General features: G+C 41.7%; 1 protein-coding gene across 4 annotated transcripts; it reads left to right on the top strand.

Moving 5' to 3' along the window:
- Positions 1 to 6,751: 6,751 nt before the first annotated feature.
- cunh21orf91 (chromosome unknown C21orf91 homolog) lies at positions 6,752 to 20,828 on the top strand. Of its 4 annotated transcripts, XM_031857452.1 has the most exons (5): positions 6,752 to 6,855; positions 8,332 to 8,462; positions 16,552 to 17,052; positions 17,949 to 18,011; positions 18,513 to 20,828. In XM_031857452.1, exons 2-5 carry the CDS (start codon positions 8,336 to 8,338, stop codon positions 18,686 to 18,688), a joined length of 867 nt encoding a protein of 288 aa, XP_031713312.1. In that variant the 5' UTR covers positions 6,752 to 6,855; positions 8,332 to 8,335; the 3' UTR covers positions 18,689 to 20,828. The 4 variants fall into 4 exon arrangements, with proteins under 4 accessions (XP_031713312.1, XP_031713311.1, XP_031713309.1 ...); XM_031857451.1 differs by lacking the exon at positions 18,513 to 20,828 and having other exon boundaries at positions 17,949 to 18,506; XM_031857449.1 differs by lacking the exons at positions 6,752 to 6,855; positions 8,332 to 8,462 and having other exon boundaries at positions 8,471 to 17,052.
- Positions 20,829 to 23,583: the final 2,755 nt, after the last annotated feature.

Raw genomic sequence — 23,583 nt, 5'->3', positions numbered from 1 at the left:
CCCAATATATCTTCAGGGTTCACCTGTATACATACATGAGTCATTTCTTTTTCTTACTGTTCAGCTCTCTTCAGTTCAGAGTTCAGCCTGTTGATTACACCTTGATGAATGATGGACGAAGTCAGTCCCCCTACCATCACGTTAGTCATCGGGCCCAGGGGGAAGGAAACCAGCCCGGGACCCAGTCTCCATTACGCTAAGGAGCAGCCCAACAGAGATGAAGGGGTTGTCTGTTGTTTTTTTACTGACAGGATGTGGCGTAACCTGTCAGATCAGCTAGGTCGCGCTGTACACTTCAGGCCTGGGTGCAGCCTGCTGTCCACAGTTTAGCGGTCACAATAGTGAACATGGTGATGAAAAAAGTGAACAGGAGTTTAATTGAAAGGGGACATGTCATGCATGGTTTCATGGTTCATACATGTACTTTGGTATTCTACCATAACATGTTTACATGCTTTAATGTTCAACAAACATATTTTGTTCTCATACTGTCTGAATATATACTATTCATGACTTTTGTACATTTTATCAGTATAAAATAAATGTAATAAATGGTTTATTTAACATGTTCTTATTAAAGTAAAGTGGGTTAAATGAAGGTGTCACCAGGATTTCAATACTTCTTCCATCACTGTCCACATAATCTTATAAGGGCTGAGCAGTAATGCGATGGATGATTAAATTTGATTAATCTAAATTACTTCAGCAGTGGCAACCTAATTAACTAAATGACCTTTAGAGTGGTATTCGATATGACAAATCTATCTACGCACAACATTAGATGCATCGTGAAAATATACAATACTATGGTATGATGCAGCTAAAAGGAATTTGTGTTATCACAGTTTATTATTAATTGTTATTAATTGTCTCTAAGATTGCAAGACTTCCTTCTTGTCAGGCGTGGTGTCTCGTTGCTCCTTTGTTTGAGTATGATAGGGACTTTTCAGTTTGTCTGAGTCACACTGCTCCGACGGACCAATAACAAAGCCCTCATGAACACGCTGTAGTGATGCAAGGCCCTTATCAATAAAAAGGTGGGTCAGTGGCTGTAATTTCTAAAAAGGGAAAACAAATCTAAGTATATCTTTCAGAGTAAAAAATCTTTGATTTATTCTTTCGTTTCCTCCACGCACACATTCGATTTCAGTTGCCGTTGGAAACAGAAGCAGCAGCCAATAGTAACGACATCTGTTCTACACTTTGTGATTGGTTGCTGGGAGAAAATAGCTCGTACAGGTTGCTCTGGGCTGTTTTTCTCCCCACTCTTCTTCTTCTTTTATTTTTCCTCTCCCCTTATTTTAACCTCGCAGAACTTGCTGAACAAGATCTGAGGCAAGCTGCAACATGTGGATGCAGCGTCAGGATGAAAAGATGGACGTGGGCGCACTCAGCGCTGATGAATTATAAGATTTATGGTTAACTAAGCAAAGGTTGAATGCGCCATTGAAATGTGGGAAAGTAATTCAATGATTAGCACGAAGAGAGGAAGATAGGGTCACTACAGGTGAATAGGTCAACGTTTTAACTAATTATATAACCCCATGAAATTTCCCCAGTTCATTACTTAGATTAAGAAACTTATTTAACCACACCATGGCCAATTATTACATTGTAACATTTTGTAACAATCACTAAAATGCTGCATTTTACTAGGTGACCTACATTGTTCATCTAATCATGGTAACATGAGGAGCAAAAAGTGGACTCCTGGATAGGTGAAGTCTGAGAACATAATCTCTGTGTGTGGTAAGGTTAAAGTCTACACGGCATCTGTGAAGCTGAAATATCATCACACAGTAACCTGTTGCCACTGTGTCAACACATGTCCCTCTGGGACGTGTCTCGATCTGTTTCCAGATGACATCAGTCTTGGCACCCTTGATTCCAGCTTTGACGTGTTCATAAATACAAATGAAGTCTGATCGGTGGAAGCAGCATGAGGTCATATGATGTTGTTAGCTTATTTGGATGCTAGTGGGGCTTATAGACATGTATTAGCATGAGCTTTACGGGCTAGTTGAGAATGTGTTTGAGAATAATTGAAATTTGGCAGCCTGCTATAGTCAACAGGAGAACTCTGTATTACCGTGTGATCTAGGTAAACAGTGAAGGTAGCTGCACAGCTGGCTGTGCCTTGGCTGCCAAATAAACAAACAAAGTACAGTGCAACGTGAACATGTATCCCCCTTTGGCTGTGTTTCTGCCCTCTGCTCCAGGACATGTTGGAGGCAGATGTGGTGTGCAACATGTAAAGTAACCTGTGGGATGCAGCTTGCGCAACTATTTATCTTCACAGTAAAATTAATGTGCTTGTAACATGGCGAGGTTGGGACAGTGCAGAGCGAGAAGGCTATTTCATCACCTTTTTGGTGGGCTTTTCTTTTTTTTAATAACCAGGTTTATTGTGGGTCTGAGATCATTGTATTGGGTCTTTATTTTCATGCATCTTTTGGTTGTCGTTGTAATGCTGCACTTTGGCCAGTAGATGGCACAAACTCGTTGTAAGCTCAATGTTAGTGAGTCCATATAGAGCATCACCACTGAGTCCCATTCCAGCATTTAACCTCCTTCAATGTGCTTTAACTTAAAGTAAATCAATAACAACAACAACAGTTTATCATGAGCGCTTGTCAATGATTATTTATTGAGGTAATATTCATTCAGAGGAGCCCCAGCTGCTCGTGCATGCAAAAGGAGAGGTGCGGCGTGTTTATTGCATAATGCTGGCAGTCTAGCATACATTAAGATGCAGAGCGGCCTTCTTTGACAATGCCATCTGCTAGATCATCCTGTAATATAGACAACAGCTCATTACACACGCAGGATACACTGAACAGACAGTGTATCCTGCATTCTGAATTAAATGCCACTGACACGTGCATAATGTTTTAGCCTACAGTAGCCTGCCATTGCAGAGGCTGTGGCTGTACAGTTTAAATGATAGTTCCCAGGGCCATGCAGCCATTTAGTAAAACACTGACTGATAAACTGGATGGAGTAAGTGAGATATCAGCACAATCCCTGATTATGTGGAGGCATTTACTTTCAAATTTGTGTCGTGGCCTAATTAGACTACTCAGTTTGTTGTTTGTGATATAAAAAAAAACTTTAAAATAATATTTGGAAAATAAAATAAAAACCGGATTTATTTTTATCATGTGGACCTAGCAGCAGAGTCAGAATAAATTGTTAGTGGATGGATGACAACCTCTAACAATGTTGCAAATGCTGTACTGTTGTGGCTCGCTGTTACTTTTTGAACCAACACATCCTTATACCTAAACGACAGAAAAAGGATCTTTACAGATGACTCCTAAGAAAACATAATATGACTGTTATATTTAACTTTGTAACTACCTGGTAAGTTTAGGCAACAAAACTACTTAGTTATTTTGAGGCAACATGACAAGCTAATCTATTGATTTTTATTCATTTAAATAAATTAGCTTTTCATTCATTTAAAAAACATGAAAACATGTGCACTGTATTTATTCAAAAACATAACAAAATTCAAAGCAAATTCACATTGGATCATATTCTGCAGAATAGATAACTCTAAGTTAACTATGACATATCAAGTGTGTTTGTCAGGCTTGATTAAATACTAATTTATTAATGAATATGCATCATGTACATTTGTAACACAAAAATCCCTTATCATATCAGTTCATATTGTGTATATTCATATATAAAAACAAGTTTAAATTAGTTAAATTACCAAAAACCAATTGACCCAAAATAAATATGCAGATCTCAGGGTCCCCGATAGACAAAGTGAATCACACTGTCATACATGAATGTCTTTTTTTTGTCACTTGAGAGCGGTCTTAGACAAGACTATAGTCTGCATTACTGTCAAGGCTTGTGGATGGAGGAATTTGTGACTATATTTCCCCCAGAGATGTAATGGAGTAGAGGTCCCAAGTATCATAAACTAGAAATAGGAAAGTTTAATAAAAACGTTGTGGTAACATGTTCTCATTTCACTGTAAAAATACAATAAACATTAGTTAATGGTTCGTGGTTTTTATTCTGTGTCATGTACTGTCATTAGCTAGCTGCGTAAGTTAACGTTAGCTAACTAGCGTTTGCTGATACCTGCTAATGTTAGCGACAGCATTTTTGAATTTTGCTAAATAATCTGTGGCGGTCTCCACAGATTCATTGTTCACCTGGCTTCAGTGTCCCACTGCACAGTATTATCTTAATATCTGTAAAATTAATAATTAAATTATGCATGAGTTCGTGTTTTTGTTTTTGTTTTTGTTTTCATTGAGCTGAGGTTTACGTAGATTAACATTAGCACAAAGACTGAAAACAAGCAGCTCACTCATAATTTTATCTTGGTTTAATCTGTACAAAAACCATATGTAAAAAAAATAAGTTGTGGTTTTATAGGGTTTATGCCAGAGTTTTGGCAACAATACGTTTTTTAACATTTTTTTACAACAACATAACACTATTTTGTGAGATTCAGTGCTCCTGTTCCCAGCCGGCGATTGGTTAAGCTAACGAATCAAGCTAAGCGCTAGGTCTTTCTTAATTCTTAAGAATGGTATCAATCTTTTCATCTGACTATTGACAAGCAAGAGTATATATAGGTCTGTCAACCTTTCTGCTGCTCACTGATGATTTATAGATGTCAGAAAATGTGCAGCTTTTAATATTCTCAGGCAAATCTAAGATCTTTGAACAGCGATATGCTGTGTCATGAGTAGGGTTTGGTGTCTTTAAGGAAACATCCCCTGTTTCAAGTATCTTTTTTGCTGTTTGATGTATTTTGATGTTCTATACATCAAGTTGACATTTCCAGCCACTACAGTTCAGTTTTGATATCAGAAAATATTTCAGTACTAACAACCGTAAGTGGTTTTTATTCTGTCTTGTAACATCATCGACTATACCTAGATTAACATTAGCTAACTATCATTGACTGATGGAAGGTAACGTTATCGGTAGCCTTTTTGAATTTTACAGTATAATCTATGGTGGCCTCTTGGTTATATATTTAACCTGGCTTCACTGTCCCACTGTCAGGATCCCTGTCAGACCAGGCACCTCCCATGGCCACACAGCTGCAGCCACTCCAGCCGATTACCTCCTGCAGGCTGACACACCAGACTCAGGTCCCACTAACGCTTTCCCTGGCACTATATAAACTCTGGTCCTGCAGTCTGGGGTTGTCAGGTCGTACCGTCTTTCACCCGCTCCAATCCTGTTGCAGCTTCTGCCTCAAGCGCCTGCCTCCGGTGTCTGTCGGTCCGGGAATCCCCCGTGCCCTCTGTTGTGTTAACGGACTACACACCGCTGCTCTGCCCTCTGTTGTGTTAACGGACTACACACGTCGTCAAGCTGCCAGCTCTCCGGTGTCGAGCCACGGGACATCACGCCGTCAAGCTGCCAGCCCTCCGGTGTTGAGCCACGGGACTCACACCGTCGATCTGCCTACTCTCTGGTGTCGGACCACGGGCTCCACACCTTCCTGTCTTCCTTACTCTGGCTAAATAAAGTCTGTTTCACGTACTCTGTCTCCTGTGGTCTTGCGTTTTGGGTCCTACCAGTGAACTCCCGTGACACCCACATTTTTATCTTAATATTTGTAATATTAATGTTACAATGAAGCAGGAGTTCCTTGTGGTGTATTACAGTAAAGTAAGTAATCATCGGGTCCATTTATTTTGGCGAGGATGAGACCTCTGCAGATAATTTGGTTCCCATTTAAAAACCTCCAGAATGATCATTTATTTTTTGTTAATAATTTTGTTAATACTGCCCACTTTTTGCAACAACAAGTTTCAGCTTGTTCTTTATTACAAGTTTATAATCATTATTTTATATATAAGCAAGGCAATTAAAGAGGAAATAACAGTGTAGGACCTGCAAGTCGGGAGCACCTTTGGGTTATGTTCTTTGCCCGAGGGAACTTTGAACAAAATTAAATTAAATTGTCCAAACATCGGTTTTCTGATTGATGACACTACTGTTAAGCTACTGAAATATATAAGAAAAGATGAGTTCCACTCAATTGCTGGCTGGGATCAGATGTGTAACCATGTGTATGGGCAATATTTAACTCTGCAATAGAGTTAATTTCACGCACTAGATTGGGTTAAATGAAATAACCCAGTGAATGGGTTAAATAGTAAAACCCAGCATCTGGACTGGTAAAAAGTAAGTTGAACATACTTCGCTTCACTTTAAAAAAATGTCTACGAAGTAATTTATTACAAAATAACAATGGCACATTACCCCTAAAGCCATTAACGGTTATTGCTATCGGTCTTTCGCGGGAATTCCCCACATGTGACTTCACGTGAAGGAGAATGAAAACAGAATATCCTGAAGTGGGAAGAGAAGGCTGAAATAAAGGTCTGCCGCCTCATATAATGGATTCAACAACGGGGGGAACACTTTACTATCTTGTATTTATTAGGCAACTATACATAGTTATACCACAAACCCCGAAATATTACCTCATAGGGAAATGTTTTGATGACGCTTTGAAGATGTACCTTGTTTCAACCGTGGGGGTGTATTCATGGGTACTGTTGTCAGAGGTGGTTTATGTAATGAAACGAATGCATTTCATGAAACAATTATATGCATTTCTAGTATATATAATTAATATGTGTTGTTCCTGTTTTACTAAGGGCAGGGTCGTCGATAATTAAACTAATGACGAATAGTTTCACCCCTCAAATGAACGAGTGACTCATTCCGTTGAGAGGGGAGAGAGGTTCCTCCGGATTTACCGTGACGCGCTGGTGTTTGTGTGCTCACCGTGGCGAAGGAGAACCGAGGGGTCCACACACAACAGGGACAGCCGGCCAACACACACTCTTTAAGATAAAGGTGAGTTTTACAAAAGTGGTGTTCTGAAATACTGGTGGCACCGTCATTTTGTTGGATACCTCGCTGTTTAACAACGCCGAATAACGGTCACGAAGCAGCCAGAGCAGAGTTACGTTACTCGGAGGATGCCTGTGTGCTGCTAGCTTCAGTTGTGGTTAGCCTGTGTTTGGTGGACGCTTTAACGTCAACGCGAGACATTCGGGTAACTTTAAACTGTCTCGAGCCGAACCATCATTCCACAGACATTCAGGTATTTAAACTGCTGTCAAGGGGAAAAAATACGTTACGGCGAAGTTAAAATGTGTATGTTAACCCAACGAAGGGAAAAGTTCAGATGAAATCCGACCCCCCCCCCCCCCCTTCCTTATTGCTATCACTGGCTAATCTTGTGAAACAGCGTTGAGTGTCCACCAATATAACGCTAGCTATATCTGGTCAGTATCACAGCTTATTAACTTGAATGTCTTGGACTTGTGTCACTGGTATATAGTAGATAGGTATAAATAACACTCAGAACAGCTAAAAAACTCTTGTCAAACGTTGTTTCGCTTCTCATAAACATCGGACAAGCTCTCAAAATGACTCCGTGATAACCAGCGCTCATGATCTGCAGCACCATAACATTATTATCTGTGGCATGTCACAAGACATGGTGTTTTGTTTTTCAAACCTAGTTGCACATACAGATATCTGTGTTTGAAATCAATATGTCTGCCTTTTTATTTGCTTCTCATTTTGTGGCAAAGCTTTGTCCTCATAGCTGTCATGGTGAAATTAATTTCCACCAAATAATGTCAGCAACCTCGAATACCCTTTTTCTTATGTGGTTGGAAAAGTAGGACAAGTTGAATTTCCAAGAGAAACATCAGACTTACTAAAGTCCCTTGTTTCTCAAATGCAATTAAAAGCATGCTAGATACAATACACTATACAGTGATGCATATTCTGGTTAGTGGTTGCACAAATGAACGATACAGATACCGCTCTATGGTCTCTAGCTGATATCTGATATTGCAACACTGACACCAATATTACTAAATGTTTTGTGGGGAAAGCTACACCGGTGCAGATGTTTATCTTTCATCTAATCTTTAGCTTGCTGCTGCTTTTTGACAGCTTGTGGGTGTTGTGCAGCTGACCAGATGTGTTTCCCAAGGGTAATTTGTTAACGACATGGTAATGACATCCGATTGTGTTTATTACCATGGGATCCATTATTAGCATGTTGGCACAGCGAATAGAGAGAGCTTTTGTGGTAATGTATCAATAACATCACTGACTAAAAACATTTGAAAAAGGACACAGCCTCTTTTACTGTGTTCCGTACCAAAAATAGTGTGCCATCCAAAAAATATCCCCCCCCACTGACAGGACCAAAAAAATGCATTTTTAATAAGTTTATTTGAAAATGTGACCTAATTAGCAAAGAAAAGGGCCGGTATTCAGCCATGTGCTCACTTTTGCTTCTCCCTGAAGCACAATGGATGAAGAGGAGCAGTTTGTGAACATCGATCTGAACGATGACAATATCTGCAGTGTCTGCAAGCTAGAGACGGAGACGGGGACCATGTCTTTCTGCCATGTCTGCTTTGAGCTCAGCATTGAAGGTAAGACGACTGCTCGTTTGCTCACCAGAATGAAGAGCAATCAAAGAGATGTAAAGGCCCTCTACACATACAGCTGATACATTTGTGCTAGCTAATGTTTCAAAGCAACCTGCAGCTTACAGTATGCAGTGAAGCTCTGTAATGATTTTTTTGTTACCACAGTGTGACCTCTCCAACTCTTGAAAAGCCCACACACCCTCACTCAATGTGTCTGATGGGATTCAGCTTTGATATTCATCTTCACTTCCAGTTTCCCTGGCTGGATCCATATAGAGACAGTCTTATGTCGGTCTTAGCTGCCAAGAGTCTCCAGCATTTGGATCGCACAACAAATCACTTTTGCGGAAACATCCAGATTCTTTTTGATCTCTGTTCCCATCACAGCAAGTATGCACTTGCGCCAAGAGCATACTTGCTGCCTTTCAGATGTGTTGATGTGCCGTATGATGGTCGTCCACAAACGCTTCTTTTATCCTCTCCAGGAACAACATATAAGATATGTGCGGGGTAATGGGCCTGCAGGACCAAAGCCCTCTCTAAAATAGACCACTGTGATTCCCCCGTTTGATGTGCCACTCAAACTCAAGAGCATGTGTTTGAAGTTTTTTCATCTCTCAATTAATGAGTGGCCTATTTGAAGAAGAATGACAAATCAGAAGGGATTAGATATGCCTCTCATTGGGCACTCGTCTCATAGATCCACAAAGACTCTGAAAGCAGTGTGTGCGTGTTTATGTCTGCACAGTTTGATGATTGTGTGTGACTTGTACAACGGTGCAATATAGCTGACTAAGAGCTCCCAGAGTGGTATATCATTCTGTTGACAGCGGGTGAAAATGCATATGCACAAAAGATTTATAGGTCTCGTCTGTTGTGGTGTAAAGGAACTGAGCGTGGGGGTGTTGATTAATCGCTTTGCTCTTTGTGTGCCGTGAAAGAGTCTTCAGTCTTCAGAGTCAAGCATTGTTAGAACAATACTTAACTTAAGTTGTGTCAGTAAATTTCTTGCAAACTAATTAATCCTCATTCAGCAGAAATGTAATCTAAATATGGTAGAAGGACACAGCCTGGGTTTGCTGGCATGTACAGTACATACAGTAATGTCAAAAGCCTAAATAACAGACTTTGTACTTATTGAAAACAATCGATTGATCTGTGTAATATGTAGCACGTAGTACTACTTACTTTCATGTGTTTTGCCGGTGCAGCAGCTGATTTCTATGCATACTGTTGCATGTTAGAAAACTAAATACAACTTTCAGGGTCACCTTTTATATTTGTCCTTCGTAGCTCACTAGCATCGAATCCAGACACATGGGTCACAGACTGCCTTTAAAGGGATTTAACAAATGTGGTTATTTATCTGTTGACATTCAACACGGTAGGGGTTTCTTGTCTGGCTCAGTTTGGTCGTCCTTGTTTGCTCCATTTAATGTTTCAGCCAGGATGCTCTGTTCAGGTAGGAACATGTCAGCTGGTGGGGCGTTGATGTGAGCGTCTCCTCTGTTTCATTGTGTAGATAAAACTGGGGCACCCTGGATGCTGGTTGTGTCGGACAAGACATCTGGGGGTTCTGATGTAGCTTGTGTGTGTCTACGAAGTGGCTGTTATATAACTAACTATTGGGGGGGGGGTTGCAGACGAGCACATGTTCCTGATGCAGCCGAGCGTTTCTTTGGGGGGGGGGGCTTGCCAAACTGGATGCGGCTACTTCAGGCACGGCTGATTGGAAACTAAAGCCAAGCTGTGTGGCCGCCGACTACTCATGTAGACTTAATATCCACGGTTCATTCCTCCTGTGCCGTCCTTCGTTAAAGTACAAGAGAACAAAAGTCCGCACAGAAACGTGTGAAGAGGAGAGAATGTTCTTCATCTCTCAGGCACACAAACAGTCCCTCCCAGTGCCTCTCCGTTCCAAACCATATCATGCTATCTCAAGGTTGAATTACTGCTGCTGAATATTCATTGCCATCTTGCTATATGCTGGTTTTGAATATTTAGTAGAAGCAATAGAAGCAGAATTGCTTCTCGTTGTTTTAGTTTTTTTTAAGAACAATCTCTCTACAGTGCTCTAGCTTCTCATTGATTTTGTACAAAAGGCAGCGTCTTCTAGACCAGAGGATTCATAGCAGTCAGAACTATAGCTTACTGAAAATACTTCTAGATCTGTTGTAAGGTTGCTTGTAAAGAGAAACAAGGGGACATGCAATGAACAGGATTTCTTTAAGTGATCCGAGTGTATTTGCTTTCATTTATTATAAGGATGTTGTTATAACCAATGAGGGCAGCGGTAGCAGAAACAACTGCTTTCATAGGTTGTCTAGTACTCGTCATGATGTGTTGGAACATCCCTTTTAAAGTCTAAAATGTTCTTTTTAAATAGCTCTTTTGAACACCTGGCCACTGCAATGGTGTACCTTTGTCACAGCAGAGAGCAGGCCCTTTATGAGTTAACTGCTGACACTTAAGCATTCATTTCCACCCACAACCGCCCTGAGTTCTGCTCGGAGGCTTGCATGACACGGGGATGTTCAGACTTGTCTGTGTAACCGTCAGCTGCCGACGCACACAGAATTCACAGTTGAAGTTCGGCAGCACTGTACATGAACTTGAACACAAACAAGAGCCGCTAAAGACGAAGCGATCTTTCATCTCCGTATTCCAAGAGATGAATGAGCTTCATGTTGACAGAGTTGCTTATCAGCAAGGCTTGAGCCCACAGTACCACCAGATGCAGAAGTATGTGAAGGCTAAAAATTGTCCAGGAAGTGCAGCCTTTGTTGAAGTTCCAAGTGGTTGTTTCCTGAGGAAACTGCTTTGGCCTGTGTGCGCACTGATTCCATCAAAAAATACAGAGTAGAAACTGTGTCTTTTTATGTATTGCTCAACCTCTGCCTAACTGGGCTTTTCTTACTTTCAGACCTTTCTTTTGTTTCTGCTTGCTGCACCATCTGAGCTTTGTGCTACACATGGCTACACAGCCTTGAGCATCAACAGTGTGCAGCAGAGAACAAGAGCCAGTTCAACCAGTCTGCAGTCATTGGTAATCTTCTGTGTTGCTGTTTCAACCTGAAAGCATTTGTGTATTTCGGAGGACGTTTCCTGATTATGGCTTCTTTATGACTGCTCAAACACCAACCTCCATAATGCCTGTGACACCAACAAATGATAAGATAGTGGCTCTGTCAGGTAGCCAAGAAAGGCAGACCTCCCTCCAGCCAAGGCAGTAATAGTTTAGAAGATTGTGCAATGTATTTAATTTTTTATAAATAGATATGTCATTCAAATGGGAGAAGTTTACAGTCAAAACACCGTTATTCAAACCACCCAAAATGGCCAAATGTGGTATCATTAACTGTAATATTCATCAGACTTTGCTGTTTGGATCTGATTGCTCATTGCAGCATACTTCAAACCAGACGGGCCTTTTTTGAACTGTCCTTATTGGATGTGACGAGCTGTGTGCTGTGTAAACACCTGAGAGATCCCTCCAGCCTCTCACCCACAGTCTTCTGGTCTTCTCTGGCTTCTCGTCAGACAAGATGTCTGCTGAGCTGCCAGGTTCAGCTAAAGCCCAGCACATCATCTGCTTACATAACGCAGACAGAATTGTATTTGCCGAGGCCTGGCAGTGCGATTTCCAGCTGTGTTTGGAGTGAGGAAAAAAATAGCAAATTCCAGCTGGGAGAGACTGGAATGATGCAGTCGGTGCTGATTCTGGTTGCTGCTCGCTCTACAGGGGCTATTGTTGCTCCTCTAAACAGCTCATTCATTGTGGATGAACTCTTCAACCTGGGGTGTAGAGAGGTCTAATGATGTCGCTGCCTGTGGCAGCTGTGTGCTTGAACTCAGTCAGGGTCCAGAGATGAAACCGCTGCATGGCACCGCCCTCTAACTTAGTACTATAAGGCTGTATTTATAATGGGCTGCTTTCAATGTGACTCTATATCATTTGTTTGAATAAATTGCCCCTTTTTTTCCAAAGTTGATTCTCTTCATTAGCCCCGCAACTCTGGAATAATGGCCTCCCTCACCACAGGTTATGAATCTCTAAAATAACTCGCACAGTCTAACCCACCCAATGTGACAACAATGTGAGCAACCACCTCTATGAAGACAGTTCTCCTCTGTCACCTTGGAGTGATGCACATTGTGGATGTGAGTGTCAGAGTGTTGTTGGTAGAAAGAAGCAGTTGACCGATGGTTTGCAGTAAACTGACCTCTGATAGTGGGTGGTTGTAGATTATTTTTCTGCTAATTTCTATATTATTAGAGCTTTTGCATCATTTTAACAGCCTTGAACTCTTAATACTAGGTGTCATGCAAATGTATTTGCTATTTCTCTAATTCGTCAGTGTTTCTTCGCAACAATGTCTTCACAACTCAGATTTGAGATTTGACTTCAAAAACGTACAGTTTACGTCGTTCTACCCAACAAGGAATACTTGTCACTGACTGTACACACCACACCATCGGAAGGTAGCAGCCAGTACAAGTTCATAATGTGCTGTACAGAATATTATATCATATAAAACACATCATTCTGTCTGAATAGAAATACTGTTAAAATGAATTTTCTTCCCAAAAGTTGTTCGTAAGTGCTGGGATGTTTTACTTGCATCATCAAAGATGATTGCTATTTAGAAATACTAATTATGCTATGATGGGATTAGCCTGATTTATTATAATTAAATTTCCAGTCATCAGTCAGATCTCGTTATGCTATGCTTAGTCTGTCATTTTATAATGCTTAATTTTTGCTAATATGGGAATATCCTTTTCTACTGATTTGGTGAATCAAAGGAGAGTATTTGCATAGATCGCTCTGTAACTACAGTGTTTATATCACATATCAAATATACACAAGATCATTTGTGATCACAATCATTTATAGTGTGCAGTGTTTCTCAATCCAGCTGCTCATACCAATTATAACTCACTATCAACGTCACTTTGTGTTTGAGAAATGATTACAAAACTTTGTCTCCAGAGTTTATATTCTGCGCGTCTCTCTCTCCACCCAAATTACCTTCAACCAAATTTGGCATTTTCTTTACATTTTTTGTGCAAATTGTGGAATTCATATATGAGCAATCCAAGCAGTTGATTGACGGATGTCTACTCCTGGTTTGTTTACGGTCACATAGGACTTTTTGTTTAGTAGTAACACTAGTCTGTCATTCATTGCACTCTGTGCAGTTCATGGCAGCTACTCTGTACTGTTGTTTAAGGTCTGTGGGGGTTAACGGGTGGTTTGAGTTCAGTGTTGGTCATGTGACCTCCATGTTGGTGTGTACGTTGGCTCGTGCAGCTGCTGATTCTTCTAAACCGTGCCATGCAGCTGTGTTTGACACCTTATCACCCCTGTCCCACATGTCCCAACACTGTTTGTTCATCTCCTCTTAAGTGTGTCAAGGCTCAACACAGACTGAGCACAAACAACTACAGGCAGTGGAATGTTAGGCACAGATCTCTTTCCATGACGGCAACCACAAGACTATGGAGTGGAGGTCTGATTTCAATTTGGGCAGAAGTGCAGCCACTAAATGAAGAGCAGGGCTAGATCAACAAAGGGATGTCATCTCTCTTCAGCCTGAGGATTAGTACGCCGTCCTGATGCCAGCGTTCCCTTGGTTACTTTACTGTTGAGAATTATCCAATGTAACAGGCATCGGTCTTCCTGGTGCTGCTCCACCACTTTCTCGACTTTTCCACACCAACTTCGTATGACTAAAATACAACTAAATATGAATTGGCAATTAGGGCTGTTGCTTCTTAGTCGATAAATCAACTTTGATTGTTTTCTTTGGTTGATTCGTCATTTTTTTTATGCTTTTTTTCGTGCTGAATGACTTATTTCCCAGAAATGTATTAACACATCTGTGGTAAACACAAGATTTAAAGTGGTGCTTCTGTGTGAGTCTTTGTGGAGAAACAGAAACAGTTTTACAGATCGGTCGATTAAATCAACTAATCGTTAAGTTGACAAAACCGTAAAATTCCGCATTATTCAACTAACAATTTCTTTGTTGAGAACAGCCTTATGAAATATAACCCTTCACTTAATTTGTAAATAAGACATAGTCGAAGACAATCTCTGTTAAATCTCTGACTTTTGTAGTTTTAACATTGTTTCCTCTTCAGATCAAGAGAATTACTTCTTGCTTTAAATAACCGGGACCACTTGATTTCTGACTTGATCTGATTCTAGTGGTTTGCTCTGTGGAACAACTTATTAACAAGTGAAAACGATGAATAACGACAGCAGATTTATATTTTACATCAGACCTAAGCTGGTGTCTGTGCTTTGTGTCTGTCAGTTGGTTCACTGACTGAGAGACGAACCTTGACTCATTCCGTACAACAGGGCAGGAAACAACAAGCCCATTGGTCCTCAGTGTGCTTAATGTCTCTAACTGTCACAGCCGAACAATGTTGATTCACCTCCAGAGAATAGTCTGTGTGTGTGTGTGTGTGTGTGGACGCGCTTATGTGTGCAGCCATGAAAGACAGTAGTGCTAAGCTGCTTAGCTGGAGTGAGGTCTTTGGCTGGTGGTGCACTGGCCTGGTTGTTGGCCAATGATTTCCCTGCTGGGGAAGTGGTAGTCAGTGTGTGTTTGTTGTAGTCCAAAGACTGAGACTGATCGGATTATACCTGTTTGATAGACAGAAAGCTCCTACAGCTCTTGGCAAAACGTGTGGAGATTCATTGGCATTCTCACACAGGAAACTCAGACCTGATGCTGTATACTGCAGGTCCCTCACAAGACTACTCTATCGTAAAGGTCTGTCTTTTTAGACACTCAGGTCACAACACAGTTATGCAGAAGCTTAGAATAGAGCTCTATGCACACAGTTGTGTAATGGTCTCGAACCGTCCTATGTCCTGAGGCACATAATGTATGCTGACTGTCCCCCATTAGATGTGGACTGTTTGTTTTGATCCTGCAGGCATACAGAACGCTTTCAAAAGACACACAAGGAAAGGACAGGGGACAGAGATATTATATTCGTAACTTCAAGCAAGGCCCTGCAGACCAGACACACGAGGGCTCTGTATGTGACTATTTTACTGTGGCCATGAGGTGTTAGTAATGTCCTGTGGTTTCCTGGGCTCATCTGTCTAAAGAGTCAAGAGAGGCATGTGAGGAAAACCTGCCCAAGTGAGCTGTTAAATCTATGGACTAACGGTGACTAATCGCCAACGCGGTTCGTCTGTCTGTAGGCTGTGAGAAGAAGGCCATCACACAAACGCCTCGGTTTAGCCTCACTTGCACACACACAGTTTTCACTCTCGTTCTCTTTCACCTACAGCTTCTCTTTGTTTGTTTCATTTTGATCCACTTGCTGGCTAATTTCCTCTGTGTGTGCTAAAATAGTTACAGTGTGGCCTATTTTGACAGGATGCAGGAAGCATTACTTTTCCCCCTGTAGAGGTACTTCCAAGGAATGTAGTTTTAAGTGGCAAAGGAAGTGTGGCGGAGTGCAGGAGCTTGTCAAGCTATGCAAGGACAATAACCACCAAAGATCACAAATGCAACCTAAACAAGTTGACCGTATCTACGCCAGCAATTTACTTAAGTTACTAAAAGCACACCACAAGCATTTGGCCGAAAGTCACCAGTTAACACGGTCACTTGTTAAACTAAAACACCAACCGAATATACGACAAAAACAGATTAAGCTTCAATGAAAACGCTGCTTCATGTGGACAGACGGTACACATTTTAAAATATGCTTCATGTGTTTGCAGTGAGACTGGGTCAGTGTATTATCCCTGCTATCTCAACGCTCCGCTGGCTAATCCACCACACATTAAGCAGCTTTCACAGAGAGATCGCGACAGGTCAATCTGCCACTTCTACTCGCTTTCATACTGGTTTACTTTCATTTATTGGGCGAGTAATGCATTTCTCAATAACTGTTGAGCTCTCTGCTTTATTTATATGCTTTTTGTATGTGTTAGGAACCCTGCCTCTTGGAGTTCACTGTATTGTTGCACTCATAACTGTGACAGTTGTTAGTGTGGCTGTATCCTTTAAACGTGTTGTGCCTGTTGACTCATTGCTTCATGTCTGTGTGAATGCAGGTGTTTCCTCTGCTACCTTATTGCACTCAAAGTCCCTGCGAGGCCACAGAGACTGCTTTGAGAAATGCCACCTCATCGCCAACCAGAAGCTGTCGCGTTCCAAGGTCTCCCGAAGTGCCTACGAGGGCATGAAGCTGGCCTTCAGCCAGAAACTGAACCGCATCATCCAGTATGCCCAGAACAAAGACTCTGTCTCCTCCATCGGCCCCGGCAGACGAGGGGCCAAGCTCCTTTGTTACAGCCAGCAGGGTGACCGCAAGCTGCTGCCCCAGTCGGACGCCCAGGTGCCCCGCTACACGCCGTGCTGGGACGTGGGCAAAGCAACGGGGCTGCCCGACTACGCCATGGGGATGTTGGAGTGCCGCACAGTGGAGGAGTTGGGACTGCTGCAGGAGGCGCAATCTGACGTCTGGTCCAGTGACGGCAGGAACGGCCGACACAGTCGGAACCAAGGAGGAGGACAAACGCAGCACAGACACCAGGGCGGTCGCAGAGATGAACGTGAGCACGTTTAAGATTTGACTTTTTTTGAGCTTTTAATCAGTGTGTCGGTGAGTAGTGGAAGGTTTGATTGTTTAGTTTTGTCTTTTAAAGGAAGGATAGTGTTGACAATATGTCGCTGCATTCTCTGCCTCTCTTCTCTCCGTCTTAACTTTCAGTGTGACCTCTGCGATCTCTTTCACTTGTAAGTTCAAAGGCAGCAGACAAAACAGTAGCACAGGAACAGAAAACACCTTCTTACTTGGTCTGACCCTCATCGCCCTCTTTGCTGTGATCCCTCCAGAGAAGGAATTAATTCTCCCATAACCTCCAGACACTGTATGTCCTTGGCTTTCTGGTGTCTCGTCACCACTATAGCTGCTTATGACTACAGACTGCAGGAATGTGAGCGAGCCGTGTGCAGTTATGGGTCCCTTATTAACATTCTGTGCTTTAAAATGAAAGATGACAGGCATTCCACGGGTACACGTTTTATGTGTGTGTCTATCGCTACATGAGCTGGGCGACGCTTCTAATCTGAATATCATGCCGTTGGACAGGAAACTAATTAACCACTTCCTGCATTCTGGTGAATCTTTATGCACCAACGTATGGTGGTAAATGTCATTATTTATGGAACCTATTCACCTCACTGATGCATGAATTCCTCTTAATTAGTCTAGAAACCTCTGGACTTTAGTAGCACATATGTGTTGCGGGAAGATTTCTGCACACATTCAAAACATATCCCACAGATCTGTGTTCTCTGAGATTTTAAACCCTTCCCTTCTGTACATTTAAAAGGATGGAAGGTCATCACTCAGCAACTTGAAACTAATAATATAAATGTGTCTGCTCCTCTCCTGAAACCTTTGCTCTCACACTCTTTGATCAAATCTGTTTGTTTTGTCTTCTAGTGACTAAAATGAGTGTCGATGACCTCCATCAGCTGAACAACCAGCTGCTGATGCAGGTTCAAAGTAAGTGTTGTTGTTTTTTACTGGCATTCTGTGATAAGTTGTGCACAACCTTTGACCTAAAGTTCCACCATTTGAATCATCAATATTCTAAACGCGACATTCTCACTCCGTTGTGCTCATCTGTAATACATCCCCATGTTACATTCTTGGTGCCCTCAGGAAAAAGCTGTGTGAGTAGAAATAGATGTTGTTACTCAGAGCATTCGCAGACTCAATAAGCCTGGGGCTACTATAGACTGCAAGGCTTCTACTCAACACATCAGCTCCTGCCATGTGACCAGCAGTGTTGAATTGGTCACTGTTTAGTGCTCGCTCATGTCCGTTCACTCCATTCTTCGTCACTTACCTATTGTTTGCTTGTGTTTTTGTGTGGCGGTATCTTAAGCAGATGCGTTTTCTGTCCTGTTGTCTGTGCTCTTTGCCCCCTCAGTAATCACTGTTATTGGTTTTCTTTATCTGTGTGTGAATGAAGCCACTGATTCTCTCTCTCTCTCTCAACAGAGGTGTTCGAGGAGCTCACTGAGGCCGTGCAGGAGAAAGACTCGTTGGCGTCGGAGCTGCACGTGCGTCACATCGCCATCGAGCAGCTCTTTAAGAACTGCGCCAAGCTGCCCTGGCTGCACATCAGCAGGGCCGGGGTCAAGGACAGCAGCAGCACCACCGGCCCCGTGGAGTGAGGCGCGAGCTGGCGGCTTCCGTCTCCTCTGGTGGGAGGACACTGATAAACACTTCAAAGTCCGGGCTGAAGAAAAGCCTTTGTGTACATTGAGTGACTTCTACGACACCGCGGTGACGTCAGGTCGTCGGACCTGTTTTAGAGCAGCATTAAGGGCTGGGCTGACTCGGCCTCCGCTATCGTCGCTGCAGTGATGTTGCAAGGATTAATGGTGGCCGGGTCTGGCATGTGACCTGAATTCAACCCATCTCATGTAGCCACGATGCATGTTAATACCAGGTGGAACGGGGAGTCAGGGTTTCCTGGCCCCGGTACACGGTGAGGACATTTTACAAGATGTTCCTTAAAAAAACAATCAGTTTATCTGCATAATTTAACAGAAATGATTGCTGTTGGTTTTATTTTCTTTTGTTTAGTTTGCTGTCAAACATTTCAGTTTTTCATTGTCTGGACGTGGATATTCAAATACTGCTTAATACTCGATATTATACTCGACTGTCATATTCAAACCAACAGGCACTGCTAGGAGTGTTTGGTTACTGTTCCACTGTCAAGTATGAACGAGGTTTGAGCTTTTTCTTGCAGCTCTGACAACGGCTTGAAGCAGGAGTTTTTAACTTGCCTTCAACCTGCCCGATCTTGACTTGATAGTTTATGAGAACGGCGGCGATCAGAAAGATTGAACAGTAAAAGACACTCTAACACATTGAAGACGGATTACGTCTAATCCGGAGAAGAGCACAGGTAAGTGCAAGACAACACCCAAAAGTCCTCTAGAGCACCTCCGCAACAAAGATCCATCACAAGTGTGAAAGTCAGCAGGGCTGTACGAGCTGTGAGGGGGATGATGACTACTTTAGGAGTGCCCATGAAATAACAAGCAGCAGTTACAGTGATAAAGTGATAGCTATTTAGTTTTTAATTCAGCCTTTGGTTTTATAGTAACTATCATTGCTGGTGAGATTTACTTGATATTTAGCACAGAGCTGTCTCGCTATCAAGCACAAGTCCTGTGTATGGCTACACACTGAATGAGGAAGAAGAACGGTTCAGATACTGAAAGAGAAATCCAGCTGCCAAACCAAAGTCTGTATTCGTTCCATTTCAAATGTGAACTGAAACCATGTGACTTCTATTAGCAGAGGAAGATGCAATACCAAACTGATTCAAATATATGTGGCTTGGTGATTTACATCACTGTGTAATTATGAACCATAGATATTTTTTGTTTCTCTAAAGGTGTTGATGTGGAAATGATTTGTTCTCATGTTACACATGGCGTATATGTTTTATAATGAGTTGTATTTATCTTCCGTGTGCAGTGTTAGCTGTTTCCCTCTCTGTGTGTTGACGTGTGAGAGCCCAGTCGATGTCACAGCAATACATGGAGGTCCCTGATTTTAGAAGGAAAGGAGACAAAGCAGGCGATGGTATTACCAGTCGGTGTGTTATAGCCTGCAGCTTTGGTTAACTTATCATTCAGGAACCCTATGCTAGAAAGACACAAATGAAACAGAAGCCTTATCAAATAGCAAATATGTAAAAGAATATTGGTTATCTGAGACGAGGTCTCGGAGCCGCTGGAGTGTAATAAGCTGGGGAAAGACTAGGTTATATTGTGATTGATGTTTAAAATAACTGGCCATCTCTTTTGCTCTCTCTTTGTAAGAGATTTCATGTATTCGACCCCTTTTCAGGGATCAAAGTTTGAGCTCCATTTTAATCTTTTATCTTGCTTTCCTTTGTATAACTGTATTCAGTGAGCTTGAGTCTATTCAGTATTCAGTTGTATGTTGCTGTTTTTTTATTTTATCTTTAAAATATGAATGCATTGTCTGTTTGTATACTGCGGACACATGCCCGGGCCTGTGCCTCCGCTCAGCAGAACATCAAGATGGATCCGCTTGTGTCATCATCTTTTCCTGGAGATGTGAGCGTACCGGCTGCTCCTTCCTTTAGATTGGACTCTGCATTCGTTTGTTTTCTAATGTAAGGCTGCATTTGTGTTGTGTGAGGATTATATTTATTGTGTGAGTGTGTGTGTTCATGGACCTTACACATGCTGTGTGATTTGTGCTTTAGTGACAGTTTGTTTTTTTTGTAAAATATTTCAATAAAACTATTTTTACTACACAATGGGACATGCTTGAATTTTGACTGATTGTGGCCACTTCTGCTGGGATAAGAAAGATGGTGTGATTTGATATTCACGGTATTAAAAATGCATGTCACAGACTCTAAATGTCTTTCTCTCAAAAAACAATCTAACAGCAGCTCCTCAGAAGCAACAGGTTTGGTTTTTACTGGCTTTGTAAACTGTAGTGAAATGTTGGCCTCGTGCACAGTCCAGCATTACATTAACACACATTCTTTGCACTTTGGACATTTGCACATTTCCCGGTAAATATTTGTGCACATTCCTGCACAGAGCTGTACAGATCTTCCACTTAAAAGAAAGACATTTTAATATATTTTTTCATATTTTCTATTGTAAATTGTTCTATATTATGCTGCGTCTCTTGACTTTTGCTCTGCGGTTGTTGTTGTGCACCAAATCACCAAGACAAATGACTTGTATGTTCAAACCTACTCGGCAATAAATGCTGTTTCTGATTCTGATGAACACTGATTCCATTGGCAACAGAGACAACGCAAAACATGAGTGCAGACGCTGAATAAGTGCTGACTCCAGCATATTTTCACCTGATTATGACCCAGTTGTGGACTTCTTGGATTTTGAAACAGACTGCTGTAGACGGTTCAGTGTGCATTGTGTGGAGGTTTGGCGCCCTCTTGTGGACAAAGGCTGTTTATAAATGAGCCTGCTTATTGTAATGAGTGTTATTTCCGGGAAACACGCACTCAGTGGTGTGTGGTTAATCTTCTCTAGGATCAAATAGCCTGAAGCATATGACTTTGAGAAACATCAATGTTGACAACATGGCATCAAAACCAGGGACATTTCATGGAATGGTGAAACCAAGACATTGTAATGTTCTCTAAGTTGTCATTCCAGTCAGCTATATGACAGAGGATACTGTAAATAAAAAAAGAATTTATGATAGAGTACGGAGGATGAGTTTAGGAATCTTACAACCTGGGAACCTATTTTAGGTTATTTGAGGCCAACTCGGAGGTTAGCGTCGCCCTGGTTCCCATGACAAAAAGCCAATGGGATTTTTCCATTGGCTTTTGAATTATTGCAAAAAATATACAAATGTTTTTGATACTTACACGTTTTGTCCAGCAAGACAATCTCCACCCCTTTTACCATTTTAGAAGCGTAAATGCAATCACAAGAAGCAAAAAGCTAATGGTAGGCTCTGAATGAACTACACCACTAACTGGGGTATATACTGATGTATTTTTATTTTATTATTTTATTATAAACAAAAAGTGAAAATCGTGAAACAGACTCTATTTCAGGCATCTCACCAAAAACCCATTCAAAAAAATGATTGACTTAGAGATGAGGGAAGTGGAAGTGCTCTGTGCAGGCACCTCACCTCACCAATAGTGATGCTTGGTGGATGGGTACCAATGATGTTCTGGGTGGTGTAATGCTACATTTCTACTTAGTATATATTTCTACTTAGTATATATTTCTACTTAGTATATTGTGTAAATGCTTAAGTGCTTGTACTTGTGCTCTGAACTCGGTTGAACTTCACTGTGTTAGCGTACATGCCCAGATTTATCTTTCTTATTGTTGCAAAAGAAGAATTCATCCTTGCCTGCACGCAAAGACAACTGTATGTTGTATGAGAGTGTTCCAGCGCCAAGGCCGTCTGGCCGCTTGATTTGGTTGCTGACCGTTTGGTTTTCATTGTTGGTTCTAGCAGTCTGAGACCAGAATGTCTGTAACATCGGCCCCCACCTTTGCTCCTTCTGTATAAAGAAAGCGTGTTTACTTTACACTTGCTTCTTCCTCATTGAGACTGTACGCATTCTGTTGTGATGATTGAACCTTCTGTGCAGAGAATACATCAACCCTAACCCTAACCCTAATCAAACTCAAAAGACAACATCTGGTTTTGGGTATTCTTTATTTCAGCATTAAAAGACTCACGCAAAGCGGGAATAGGATTTTTCCACCACAGTGGTTTTAAGCATCCTGCCTGGGCCGTGCACATCCCGTGCCATTTTGTAGTGTTTCCAGTCAGGATGCTTTCAATTGCTCCTCTGTAAAAGTTAACAAAAAATTGGCACAGGAATTTTGCTTTCTCAAGTTTCCTGAAGAAATACCAATGTTTCTGAGCTTTTTTTCTACCAGGGTGGAGTTGTGTGATGAACATGTCAGGTTGTTTCTGATCTCTGATTCCCAGGAACTTAAAACTGATCACTTGCTGCACCTCGGCTCCATTTATGTAGACATGGGTGTGTGTCTTCACCTCCTTTTTTCTAAAAGCATCAATCAGCTCTTTAGTTTTGCTAATGTTGAGCAGCAGGTTGTTCCCTGAGTACTACTTTGCAAGTTTGTTGATTTCCTCCTGATAAGAAGTCTCACCATTGTTTGTAATCCGCCCGATGGAGGAGGTGTCGTCCACAAACTTTACAACAGAGTCCTCTCCATGTCGGGGATTGCAGTCGTGGGTCTACAAAGTGAACAGGGGGGGCTGAGCACAAAGCCCTGTGGGGCTCCAATGATCAACACTAGAACTGATGAGGTGTGACCGCCAATCCGAACTAACTGGGATCTGTTTGTGAGGAAGTTCTAATTTGCAGTTTCATGGAGAAGATGAAAACCGCAAACTAGACTACTGTGATATAGGTGTTGTTTTTTTAAGTGAACACAGCAGACTTTTTGGGTACAGGAACGATGGTGGCTGTCTTGAAACAGGTGGGATCACTGTGACCGTGATAGGTTAAAGATGTCAGCGATGACATTAGTTAGCT

Source organism: Anarrhichthys ocellatus, unplaced genomic scaffold (genome assembly GCF_004355925.1).
Source record: "Anarrhichthys ocellatus isolate YVR2014 unplaced genomic scaffold, GSC_Weel_1.0 scaffold18, whole genome shotgun sequence".
Classification (NCBI taxonomy): domain Eukaryota; kingdom Metazoa; phylum Chordata; class Actinopteri; order Perciformes; family Anarhichadidae; genus Anarrhichthys; species Anarrhichthys ocellatus.
Note: the sequence above shows the minus strand (reverse complement) of the source record. Positions and strands in the feature narration are given on the sequence as shown.